The sequence below is a fragment of the Thunnus maccoyii genome, chromosome 16 (assembly GCF_910596095.1).
Source record: "Thunnus maccoyii chromosome 16, fThuMac1.1, whole genome shotgun sequence".
Taxonomy (NCBI): domain Eukaryota; kingdom Metazoa; phylum Chordata; class Actinopteri; order Scombriformes; family Scombridae; genus Thunnus; species Thunnus maccoyii.
Window position 1 is genome coordinate 23,718,703 of NC_056548.1, and position 13,368 is coordinate 23,732,070.

The 13,368-nt window shown below is 39.7% G+C and overlaps 1 protein-coding gene across 6 annotated transcripts in view; it reads left to right on the top strand.

The window, feature by feature from the left end:
- Positions 1 to 13,368, top strand: part of rock2a (rho-associated, coiled-coil containing protein kinase 2a) — a 35,173-nt gene that overhangs the window by 7,110 nt on the left and 14,695 nt on the right. For all 6 annotated transcript variants that reach the window (XR_006091614.1, XR_006091615.1, XM_042388055.1 and 3 more), the window contains exons 2-10: positions 9,591 to 9,672; positions 9,806 to 9,906; positions 10,349 to 10,486; positions 10,648 to 10,908; positions 11,500 to 11,644; positions 11,755 to 11,893; positions 12,140 to 12,231; positions 12,441 to 12,600; positions 12,708 to 12,762. Coding sequence is in view for 4 of the 6 variants with exons in the window: in XM_042388055.1 (XP_042243989.1) it covers positions 9,591 to 9,672; positions 9,806 to 9,906; positions 10,349 to 10,486; positions 10,648 to 10,908; positions 11,500 to 11,644; positions 11,755 to 11,893; positions 12,140 to 12,231; positions 12,441 to 12,600; positions 12,708 to 12,762 (1,173 nt within the window). In the remaining 2 variants the exon portion in view is untranslated. The remainder of the gene's footprint in view (positions 1 to 9,590; positions 9,673 to 9,805; positions 9,907 to 10,348; positions 10,487 to 10,647; positions 10,909 to 11,499; positions 11,645 to 11,754; positions 11,894 to 12,139; positions 12,232 to 12,440; positions 12,601 to 12,707; positions 12,763 to 13,368) is intronic.

Below are 13,368 nucleotides of genomic sequence, written 5' to 3' on the forward strand. Positions count from 1 at the left end.
CACTTACACCTATGCAACGCACACTGTAGTCAAGCTTCTCAAAATACTACAATATACCTCTCTGGACGTAACATAGTGTTTTTCCTGCATGGCTCTATGACGTTTAACGTTAGACAGCCAATCACCAGCATTATTAGATCTTGGTACAAGCATGCTGCATGCTTATTGGTTCACAGACTATGATGAGATTATGCCTTAGGTATCGAAATTTGGTACCGCATGACAAGGCATTTTTTAAGTCTCGATAGTATTGAGGCAATTTGGTTGGTGCCATAAAAGTATCAAAGTTGGGTACCTAGCCCTAATGCTAAGCTAAGCTAATTGGCTTCTGATGATAACATCTAATTTACTGTAAAAATATGAGAAAAGTATCAATCTACTCATCTTACTCACTGCCAGAAAGCAATTAAATGCATTATCCAAAATGTGAAACTATCCCTTTAACTTCAACTTACTTCTTACTGGCAGGTAGATTAAATTAAAGATATTTGAGGGAAAAATAGGATTTATACTCTAAAGGGTAGAGGAATTGCATTATAATAATTTTACAGCATTGTTTCTCCCTGCCATTTGTCATTCTTGTGAATAGATGAAGACAAGAAGAAATGTTTTGTGAACATAAATTTCATCCACAGGGTAGTCTTAAATTAGACTCTTCTTATTTTGCTTTAAAGGGGGAAAAGATTCTCCAGCCTGCTGTAAAACATTCATCACAAACTGAACAAAAATCAAAGTCCAGTACACGCACACACATACACACTCACAAACCCACATGAATAAATATACACATACCTCCCAGCTCCTTGATTACACATTATATAATACCTTGGACAAATAGAACAAGACGTTAGTCGGTCCAACTATCCACCTGACAGGGATGTGAGGAGGCATGCAAAAAATGAGGAAGAACTTAATCTCTAGAAATTAATGGACATGAGGTATGTCCAGAACAGCTAAAATATAGCTTAAAATATTATTACTACTACAAGTATGCCGCAACAGAATTGCCCATCTGCTTGTATGAAAAAACCTTAAATAAACTGTGGTCTCATCCATTTTCATAATATGACATTTGGACTAGTAGCAAAGCAGGAATGGGATATCTTTGCGTGTTTACAATGGTATATGGTTCTCATGTCAAAGGGAACGTATACACCCAGAGATTTGTCTTAATCTGGTGGATCTTCTAGTCTAGACATAAAGACTGTGGCTGAAATAATGTGGCCGTGCACACAACTGTACATTGAAGAACAATGCAGCAGGGCTTAAATGAAATCGTTTTAACATGTGAGTACAAACTGTAGGGTCTTTGCTAATAGTACAGTACTAAGTCTTTAATCTGTTTGCATAGTTTTTGGATATTACAACTCCCTCTACATCATAGCAGTTTTGACCTTTTGAAGAACTTTCACTTCTGTCACTGATCAAAGTGACAGGGACGTGAATGGAGTTATGCAAAACACACTGCGGTTGACGGTGGGCTGAGTACACAAATCCTGTTATTGAATTCTGTCGTATCGTGCACAGTCTTCAGCCCGTTTGTGTGAAGACTTTTTGTTTTGTAAAAAGAGCTCGATACCTGAGTCTGTTTAGTGTATTTTTAGTTTCAGATGAGGGTGTGAGTGAGCAGAGCAGAGAAGAGAACAGGACGCTCCCACGCATAACGCTGCATCCATCTGTCCGCAGTGATATCATTCCATCACAACCTGCTGATGAAACACAACCTCCCACGCACACAAACACACTTTCTCTCACACATACACACATACATATGTACAGGCTTGTGTGCTCATGGACACACATTCGCATTCATTTTTCTCAAGCAAACACATTATTAACTTGATCTTAGCAACGCACAAGCTGCATTGTGTGAACCAGCAGCAGCAGCAGCAGCAGAACAATGCAACACATTACTAAACAGCTGAGGATTGTCAGTGAGTTTATACAGCTTTTTATTTCCTTTCCCATACATGAGCATTTGTGTGTGTGTGTGTGTGGTAGTGTTTAGTCCAACAGTGTTTTAGTGTTGAAGCTGGCAGTTATAATTTAAATATTTTATGCCAATACGAAAAATATATACAAATTGAGTATTAAAAAGACAAGGAAACTGAAACTCCACTGAAACCCAATAAATCACTCTAGTGCAAGATGGCTCACTATATCTATTAAATGGCAGGGATGGACTTAGATAAAGAATTACATTACAAAAATACACCTGAATAATTAAGAATAAACAAACGTTAAGTCATTTAAAGCAAAACTTCACTTGTTCCAACTTCTCAAAGGTGAATATTACCTGGTTCTCGTGCACTTCTCTGCTAGTAAACTGAATATATTTGGGTTTTGGACTATTTGTTGAACAAAACCAGACATTTAAGACATCATCGTGGGCTCTGGGAACTTGTGATGGGTCTTTTTTTTTCCTATTTACTGACATCAATAAAATAATCTGTAGGTTAATGCAGTGGTTCCCAACGTTTTTGGCTTGTGACCCCTTAAAAATGACACAATATCTACTTGTGACCGTGTCATCACAGGTTGTGGCCTTTAGTGTCAACATGACTTATGAGCAGTTCAACCAAAGAGTGATTTTTCTCTCTGGTATAGCTTCATTTGAGGGATTTTTCAGGCCTGAAGAGTATTAACAAGATGAAAACACTAAAATTTGAGAAAACTCAGAAAAAACTCAATGTAATTTTGTTTGTGAAATATTAGTTTTTCTCTCTTCTCCCTTTTAATCATCCTGAGACCGCTTGACAACCCTCAGGTTGGTTTATTGATAATGAAAATAATTGTTAGTTGCCCTTCTGCACTGTAATTAGGTTGAGCTCACTTGGTCGAGCGGTGTCAACAATTGCAGTTGTAATTATGTTTTCTGTTTCTTTTAAGTGGAACATTATTATGGTCATTTAGCAAGTTGAGTTTAAGGTTAACGTACAGTAGGACTTTATGTGCATGAAGTCCTCCCTTTGCTGTTTTTCCTGGCACATTCCTCAGTATATTTTATAATAAAGCCCTGGTGCCAAAAATGCATAGGGCACAGGAGCATGGGACAGAAATCTGTCAAACGCAAGAGTAAGACATACTCTTGTTATTCCCCGCGGGGACATTAGCTGTGCTATTTGTGAGCCTCTGCAGGATTCCTGCCGTTGTGTCTTACTTGGAGAGTTTACGGGCCCTGCCTGGCACGGTCCCCTCGCTCTGCCCAGCCCACCGTTTATCCCGACAACTATTTTTAAAACGGCTGGAATTCAATCAAAACATTAACTTTCTGCTCAATCCTTTTAAAGCCCAGAGCAGTGCAGCTTGTTTTCTGTTCCACATGCCTAGTGATGGGATGGGTAGGTGGGGAGGAAGAGGGTTTTTTTTGGGGGGGACGATAAAAGATTGCAAATGGGAGAGATTTTGTGATGTGAAAGGCTTTGAATAGTTGGGTTATTCCTTTTGTGTTTAGCCCCTTTCAGGTTAATATCATCACATTCCTGAGTGGTGGATCCACGTGGCTTTTTATTGGGTGATGAAGAGTGGAAGCAGGCAAAGGAAGAACGACAGCTCAGTAATGTCAACAGCAGGTCGGGTAAATAAAATGGAAAAGAATAGAATGTGCTGAAACCGAGCGCTTATAAAACTGTTGCCTGCTGCTTCTCTGTAGCTTCAACTGGATTCAACTCTTTGTATTTTGCAGGAGTTGCTAAGCAACCATCCATAACCCATTGGCTAGATTACAGTATAGCAGAGATAAAATGCTGAAGTGCTATCTAATAGATACATAACAACTCATACTGATAAACTGAACCGGGCAGATACTGTTATCAGCTCAGGAAGACATTACTGTAAGACTGTTAGTGTAGATGTTTAGGGAAGAGTCTTGTATATCAGGTTGTGCTATAGGAACTGACACTGTGGTTTGTAATTATTTAGATCAGCTGTGACAAAAAACAACTTTTCCTTTGATGTAAATGAAGGCAGCATTACTGTGGACAAGGAAGGGAGTATCTGTGGTTTGGAACAGGTCCAGATATGTCAGATGTATTAAAGTTTAAATTGTTGATGCAGGTTTACACTTCCCTAGACACTTGTCAGTTGTTTAATATTTATAAATAGTCGCTCTGACTGAGTAGCTGAGAAATATCCTCCAGGGTCATGTTGGCATTTTTTTTACAGTAACACTAATGGAAGCAAACTGGAAGAGTTGCGTGCACAGGGTTTCCACTCTTCCTTAAAAACTCTTAAATTAGATTTTCGGGATTTCAGGTCATAAAATGTCTTAAAAAGTCTTATTTTTAGTCATTAAGTTAGTCTTAAATTCTGAGGAAAGTATAATTGTATGAGAAATATCTCTGCACAGGATGAACCTATTTAAATATAGTTTGGTCTTTGCTTTTCTGGTAATGTTTGATTGGTTCTCCACAGGCCGCCACCTGCTCTCACAAAGGTATTGTTTTACACAATGTTGTCAAAACTAGCAAATTTTGACAACAAGTTTTATCTAATGTAAAGCATAACAGTGGGACACAGTTCGTCACATTTGCCATTTATTTGACTACTTTATGTGATTTTACATATGATTGTTATATAGAGATACAAAAATATCCCTATTAATATTGTCAAGTTGATTTCAAACTTGAAGCTCAGCCCGTATGTGCATTCATTTTGCTGTGGTAAGGGTATTATATTTTCTCTGTCGAGGTCTTAAAAAAGGTCCTAAAAATCATTAAATTTGACTTCAAAAAGTGTGCAGCAACCCTGGTGCAGCCATTTCTCTTGTGTAAGTCCAGTACACTAAACAGCTTATTATGTATGACAGGCAGGATCTCTGTGAATGGTGATGTCTTAAGACGTCTGCAAATGTGTTTAAATAAAGCATTTTTAAATGGGAATGACACACATTTTCAAACCCCAAAATACAGCCTCCTCTACAGTTTTAAGAAACACATTCATCATAGAGCAGACCCAGCTGACACCTCTCTACATGCTACTTTGGCTGCCCTCCCCTTTGTGTGGCTCTCTCCAAATGAGCCAAATAGTTTTGAAGTGCAGTTTGATTTGCAAAAGAAAAGCAAAACAATTGTGTCTCAAAGTTCCACCAACATCATTTCCCCTCTCCGCTGCAGAGATGTACAGAGCCACCGGCGCCTCTCGTCATCACCGGGGCAACATGTATTTATTTATTTATACTTCATCCACACTTGATTCATCTTGTTTAATGGAGAGATTTAGAAATGACAGAGGAAGTAATAATATGTCACCGTGCACTCCAGTTTGTAGATCGGGAATGTTTGCTACATGCCTGTAGTGAGTCCAAACGTTGCAACAGAGTGTTTACTTTGTATTTCTCATGGCAACTGTCAAGGAAACCGATATTGTCAACTTTTTCATGTCCAAAGTTGGAAATCTGTGAAACTGGATCCTCTCTCCCTCAGGTCCTGTATAATTAAAACACTTTGGGACAGAGCGCCAACATCGTCTACCTGCCACGCTGCTTTGTTGTTGTTTTTGGGATCGTAACACCTCAAACCTCACAGTGACCTTTTCCTTAACAAAACAATTAACACTACTGAACTATTTAGTGACACTTGATCTCTACTCGCTTCCAAACTGTATTGCTCAGGTCTTGCATCCACGGCGTTGGATTGAAAAGCAGATGCATCAGAGATACATGAGATGCACCTGTCCCAGCTGTGTCTGGCTGTTCTGACTGAAAGCAATCAGACTTTTAGCCTGTAACCACAGACCTGACATAGTCTGTTTCTCACTTCAAGAAGCCTGACACATGTTGCGGTTTCATGGTTTGCTTATTTACTTCTGAGAATTCAGACACGTCATGCAAACACTTCAGACTATTTTAATTTTCAATGACTTCATTTGCCAAAATGACTGGACTTGATTCTCAGCCGCATCAAACAGATTTCATCCTGCAGCTTAAGGACAATATTATCTTACTGCAGATATATCAGCAATAAATCAATTACATAATAAATCTGCAGGCATACATTTCTCCTAAAAGAATAGACATACATGAATATTACATGTTTATGTTTACATTTTTAACAACATTGTCAACTAAAGGCATGATTTATTTTAGACCTGTTGCACATGAAAATGATATTAGAGCTTTGCTGTTTGATGCACAGTGACCACAGTGTGATAAATGTGCTGCTGGAAACAAACTGTGATGAAATGAACTTTAAAACAATATTGCCTAACAGGTATGAGGAAGCAATGAGTACATCACATGAGTACATGCCTGTCATTGTTTAGAGTCATAGATATTGTACAACAGCCTGTAAAAATGTAAAGCGTGAGAACATATGACTGAGTCAAAATTGACTTCTTAAAGAAGGACAAAATGATTTTCTTGTAAATGATTTGTTATTAAGATTATGGGAAGCATGTATAACATCATCATAATGGAAAAAAATTTTTAAAAAAACTTGAAAAAGGAAACAGAATATCAGCTGTGGTTAATGCAGTGGTTTGTCTTGTGTCTCCTGTAGCTTAACACAACTACAGTTTTACAGTCTTGCAGTTACTACAGCAACCTGACCTTTAAAGCTTGACCTCAGTGAAACTTGCAGACATCAAGGACCTGCAGTGTGCAGTGGATAACTGCCCAGAAATGATTGGGCGTTCAGTTCAAAGGTGGCCACGTACTTCCTGTTGGTTTGAAGACGTTTTTGCAACTAAATCGTCGTGTGTCGAAGTGCAGACGACTTACATGTACTGCGTGCCTTATAAACGTGGTTATACCTATAGCTGCCGTGCATTTTTTCCCGTCTTGGCTGTAGACACAGAATGCAGAGCAGCAGTAGCAGAGAATGCTGCCTCTGAGGAAATGACTTGCACACAGGGACTGGCTTCATGACACAGTGAAATTATCTGCCAGCCGTGGGGTGGGGTGGATCATTTCCTGTATTGCTATGCTTGTGGGGAGATCCTCGTGCGTGTGTGCGTGCATTTGTACGTGCACACGCGCCCAGCAAACCCCTCTCCATCCCCCCGCCATGTGTACTTTTTTTTCCCTTAAATAGTAGTTTTGTGTGAGGTCAGTCCTTTAATGGGGAAGTGAAGTTGAGATGATGAAACGGAGTGTGCAGATCGCTGCAGACTGACTGCAGCCGAGCGGAGAGCGATGGAGAGAGCAGGAGGAGAGGTAGATAAGAGCCGCAGAAAAAAGGGCAAAACAGACGACAGAAAAGTGGAGGAGAAATTAGTAGAGAGGAAGTGAGGGAGACATAAAAAGAATCGTGCCATCCTGTCCAGTACAGTAATGATGGTAGAGCGAGAAGAGAAAGGGAAAAAAAAAAAAAAAAAGGATTGGAAGACAAGTTTGAAGGAAACCAGTTTAGCCCACTGGGTCAAAGTGGGGTTCTTGTGTTCTTTGTTGTAACGTTTGGCTCGGTCCAGCTCCTCATTGACCGTTCAGGAATGCATAGCTGACAAATGTTGATAGATGACTTCCTCATTGTTACACACTGTAACGATTAGGGGTTTGCATCAGTCTGTCTTTTGCTTATTTAATGGTTTCCCTACATCGCCCCGGGTCAAACTATGTCCATTATGGAATGACTGAACGCTACGAATCGTAAACTTGAGCTCAGTTGAACTAATATGCTGCTGCAGTTCAGTTCTCAACCTCTTTTCCTGTTCAGACTGTTGCGACACACACACACACAGACACACACACGCACACAAACACAGTTCTCAAACTGGACCGGAAGACCACCTATAGCAACACTCAAACTCCTAAATTGATTTAGATCTTGATGCATGGACCGGCGTCAGGCAACAGTTAACCTTGAGGATGCATTTAGTATCTGGTGTGTTTGTACATACAGGAGCAGAGTTTAGGGAGGGAGCTGAAGGTTGCAGAAAGTTTTCTTCAAGTACATCATCCTCCTCAAAGTGGACGGACTGTGCGACCTAACCGCTTACCAACTAAAAAACCCCTTTTATGAGAGGCTGTCTTTACACATGTACATGATAATTACACATCTTCAATCCCAGGCATATGGAGCATTCTTTTGCTATTAGTTTGATTCCTTGAAAAACAGATGTGTTGACTAATAGCCTTTGTGGCAGCTTATAGGAAATTGCAAGACAGCTGATGCTAACACGGATCCCCCTTTAAAAAGCAGTTTCCAAGATCAGACACAAATAAGTAAAAAGTACCATATGACCACGTGTGTATGTGTGTTTAATAAATGCAGGTCTGAATCAGTGACTACATACTGTGTGACATCATGTCTTTCAGACTAACTGCTTCCAAAAGGTCACAGACAACAGTGTATTTATCACTTGTCAGCAGATGAATATCATTGACAGAATCAAGTAGGCAGATGCTGATGGAAAAATTAGTCATCCTCTTCCTCTCTCCCTCCCTCCCTCCCTCTCTCTCTCTCCTTCTCTCGAGGAACAAAGCTTTCTGTTCAAACCGTTTTTGTTTTGTTTTTTTGCATGCAGTCGCTGTTTGTGTATGCAGTCAGTCAAGTCGATCGTCGTTGAATGAGGGCAAAGCTGTTAGTTTCAAACTCGCTGTGAGCGCTGATGTGGAACGGTTTTTGTTCTGCGTGGTGATAAGAGGGTATACAGAAAATGGAGCTCTCCCTAGAAATGCAGTCAGCGGTGTTCGACTCTCACACGTTCAATTTCAGTATATGCCCACCGCTGTATGAGCAGCTGGTCGCTGCTGCTGTTGCTGGTTGGTTTCACCTAATGTTTAAGTCTGGAACAATTCGTTTTTTGTTTAGTTTTTTTTTCAATGCGGCTGTGTAGACGTCATTTGTCATCAAGAGTGGAAGTAAAGTTTGTCAGTGATGACACATTTCCCGTTTACTTGGGCGGTATCAGATGTTCACACTTTGAAAATCATGAATATATGATGTCCATCATGAGACTACATGATTATAATCAAATATAACTGAGAAAATAAAAATAATTTAAAGTTAACTCTGAATATTGATGCATTGGATGTGATCATCCTCTTCTTCCTGTGTGCAAATGGAATTCTGATGAATAGAGAACAAACGTCCTCGTTGGTCGTGTCGTGTTTTAATCAAACCACAGTGAGTTTCGGTGTGACATAACTGTGATCAACACATAGTCCTCTGTGTAAAGAAAGTGGTGCACTACTTTACTATGGAAAGAGTGATAAGATGAACTTCATCAGCTGTTCAGCTCCAATAAGTCTTTAAAATGTTTCGGAGAGACAAGTTCACAAATGCCCTTTATGTGTTATGAACAGGCAGTTAAATATTACATCTGTGCCTGTTCAATATTCATTCATTTGTTGATGTTGACATCTTTAACATTGTAATATCAGTGTGACCTCAGTACGATGACCTACTTATAACCAAGTGGTGCTCGAAATACATAAATACAGAATATTCAGTTTCACTTTGATTGTAACAGCTGTGCTGTGATCTGACGTTTTGACTTCATCTGCCCTTCACTCATGATATTTGCCACTGTCATTCATAATTTTTAGTGAGAATCAGAAAATGAAATGAATGAATCGATAGCCGGGAAGAATATTCCATGTTTTGTGTTGGTCAGACTTGTTGACAGATTGTCATTTTTTTTCTCTGTAGGACTCCATAAACGCCCTTGTCTTGGACTTGGACTACCCCGCACTACGCAAGAACAAAAACATCGAAACCTTCTTAAACAGATGTAAGTAGTTTTTGTGTGCCAATGAGAATAAGAGAAGGAGCGAGAGGGTACTTACTCTCTTTTAAAGATGAACTTTATTATTGCTGTACACTCACAACATTACTAATTGATACTTTGTTCTCTTTATACTCAGATGAGGCGGTCATAGGACAAGTTCGAGACCTACAGATGAAGTCTGATGACTTTGACAGAGTTAAAGTAATTGGTCGAGGGGCGTTCGGTGAGGTCCAACTGGTGAGTATTCATAATCAGAAAAGTTGTTGTTGTTGTTTTTTTTTTTCGTTTTTTTACAGCTGAACCTAACAGGTGTTTTTCTGGAAGACCACATGTGAAAACAATGTAGTTATATTATAGCATTTTACAGTTGATTGCCTCTAAGAATATATGTGAATATTCCCAAAGTTTACATGGAACTATGAATGTTGTGCTCCAAATATGAATATATTGTACAATGTTGAATAACTAACTGTATAATATCTTAAGGCAGTAAGTGGTTTGAATTTATTAAAAGGATAGCCCCTTGAGATGTAGCATCTCATTTTCAAGGGGATCCTGAAGTACCTTTGTCCCTTTTTATGCAATGTGCAGTCGTGTATCCTTTAATTTAATGCTAAGTTTGTCTATGGAAGTCAGACATACTACTAACTCTTAATCACTGTTTACCACCATCATTCAGGTCAGACATAAAATCTCTCAGAAGGTCTACGCCATGAAGCTGCTGAGCAAGTTTGAGATGATCAAGCGCTCAGATTCAGCCTTCTTCTGGGAAGAAAGGGACATCATGGCCTTCGCCAACAGTCCCTGGGTTGTGCAGGTATGACATTTAAGTCACTGATCAGCTGTTACTAATATTTCTAGTGCTTACTTTCAGATTTTGGTTTTAGATCACTACTGGTTTATTAATAAGATATGTGTTAATTATTTTAAGTATTGTAGTCATAATGAGAGCTTGTGTTTACCTGTTTGCCTGTTCAGTTGTGCTGTGCCTTCCAAGATGAGCACTACCTCTACATGGTGATGGAGTACATGCCAGGAGGTGACCTGGTCAACCTCACCAGCACCTATGACGTGCCGGAGAAATGGGCCAAATTCTACACAGCAGAGGTGGTGATGGCCCTGGATGCCATTCACTCCATGGGCTTCATCCACCGTGACGTCAAGCCGGACAACATGCTGCTGGACAGACACGGACACCTGAAGCTGGCCGACTTCGGCACGTGCATGAAGATGGACTCTGTGAGTTACACTGAAGCCTCAGTGCAGCAGCATGCCGTGCTTCTGAAAAATATCTTATTTCTACTTCCACCAGCTAACCTACAATGTAGGAACCTAAATGTGTTAATGCCAACAAAATTAACATTATTATGGAAACAAGTGGCACAGCATGAAATCTGTTTTTTCTTCATATAACAAGCAAAAAATGCAAATGAAGTAGTGCTGTTGAGCTGTTTTCAGAAGCTTATATACAGTGTCATCAGTGGTGGGTTCCAAAAATTCTCAGTTGTCAAAGCACATTGTAGGTTTTCTGCTGCAGAGATCCTAAATTCTCATTGTAAGTGTGACCAATCAGCATCAAGCTTGTGCCTTTTTCAACAAAAAAACAAACAGAAAAGCATGAATGTATCTTCATTTTTTGTAACAGTTGAAGACTTGCTTCTCTGGTTGGTACTGATAGGTATTAGATACCCTCATTTAGTTCAAAAGCAAACATCTCAGAGCTCTTAGCAGTCAGTTGTATGTTTGAGATTAATATCTATCCATCAGTTGTTGTAAGATGAGCTTAATGACCTGCTCTGAAGGATATTGATTACTGGATTTGTGTTACAGACCGGCATGGTGCACTGTGATACAGCGGTCGGTACTCCGGACTACATCTCTCCAGAGGTGCTGAAATCCCAGGGAGGAGATGGGTGTTATGGGAGAGAGTGTGACTGGTGGTCCGTAGGGGTCTTCATCTTTGAAATGCTTGTCGGTCAGTGAGCTTCGCTTAAAGTCCCAATTAGTTAACAGGATGACTGGAGAGATTGTAAATATATTTTTCAGTGTAGGTTATTATAGCTAACTTCCTGTGTTTGCTGTTAGGTGACACACCGTTCTACGCTGACTCTCTGGTGGGAACTTACAGTAAGATCATGGACCATAAAAACTCTCTGAACTTCCCTGATGATGTGGAGATCTCCAAAGATGCCAGGAATATTATCTGTGCCTTCCTGACTGACAGGTATGAAGACCTGAAAGATGGAGACATTACATGACATACACGTACTGCATGTTTACTAATGATGTGGTTTGTGATGCTTTTTGTCAAAGAAAATCAAAGTCTGTATATTTTACTCAGGTTTTAATTTATTCACTTTCAATTGAAAGACTATGTATCGACAGATCATGTTTTCTTGTTGCCACTAAACAGAGGACAAAGGTAGCTTTAATCATTGCCCTACAGCTCATTCAGTCTCTTTGTTTTGAGGGAGGTGCGATTGGGCAGGAACGGCGTGGAGGAAATCAAGCGACACCCTTTCTTCAAGAATGACCAGTGGACCTTTGACACCATGAGAGACAGTCAGTATTACTAAAGTTCAACAAGCAGCCTCGCCTAAACTATAAAATATGAATTTACGTTATCAAATATTAAACAACAATTCCTTTGGAACAGAGGTCGCATTAGAGCACATGATAAAATTATTCATTGGACTGAGGATTTGTTTACTCAGCATTTCCTTTTTCACACTTGCTGTTTTCCTTTCTCTCTCGTTCTCCCTGTTTCTCAGCGGTTGCCCCTGTGGTTCCAGAGCTGAGCAGCGACATAGACACCAGTAACTTTGATGAGATCGAAGACGACAAAGGCGACGTAGAAACTTTCCCCACTCCTAAGGCCTTTGTTGGAAACCAGTTACCCTTTGTTGGCTTCACCTACTTCAAAGAAAACCAGTACGTCATCAGTTTTTCTGGCTGTTTCTTATCATTTCTGGGACCTCAACACGTACAGTACATGCGTACAATAAACTTGTGTTGATTCTGTTCATTTCCTTCTTCAGGTTACTAAACATCTCCAACAACACCTCGGCCACTCATGAGAATTCAAAAGGAGAGGTGGGTACTTTCACGTTAACACCCAAATAGAGGTGTGTATTTGTCAGGTGCAGCTCGGGTTGCTGATACCATCCGTCCCTAGCTTCACAGGAAGTCATGTCCACAGAGAACAGGCCAGTTGATCAATTCAGCTTCATAAGTCACTCAAGATTATGATGGAAATGACTCTGAAGAGGATTTATTTTTCTGATCCCATGATTTATGTTGTGCTTTGGTAGAATTTCAGTGTTCTTAGCCACACAAAAGCAGCTTTCAGAGTAAGTGGCTGAGCTAAAAGCTAATCTGGAGAACCCTTGTTAAAGTAGTCTTATTAAGTCTGCCCCCATCACAATCCTCTACAACTTTGAAAGAATAGCCCAGAAAAAGCTCTTTTATAAGATGATGTCTGGGATTTCACTCTAAACTAACTATTAACCCTCATGATAAATATAATACTGTTAATCAGCACTTGCACATTGCCGTTTTTGCAGAGTTAATTACATTTTTCATTGAGACAGTTAAGGCAAGTTTGAAAGTGCTTATCCTCCATGTTCTAGTCAAACCTTTAAAGCTGCTATTATCAATATTTTTATGTAAACAATCGATCAAATGACTAATAATGCTTGT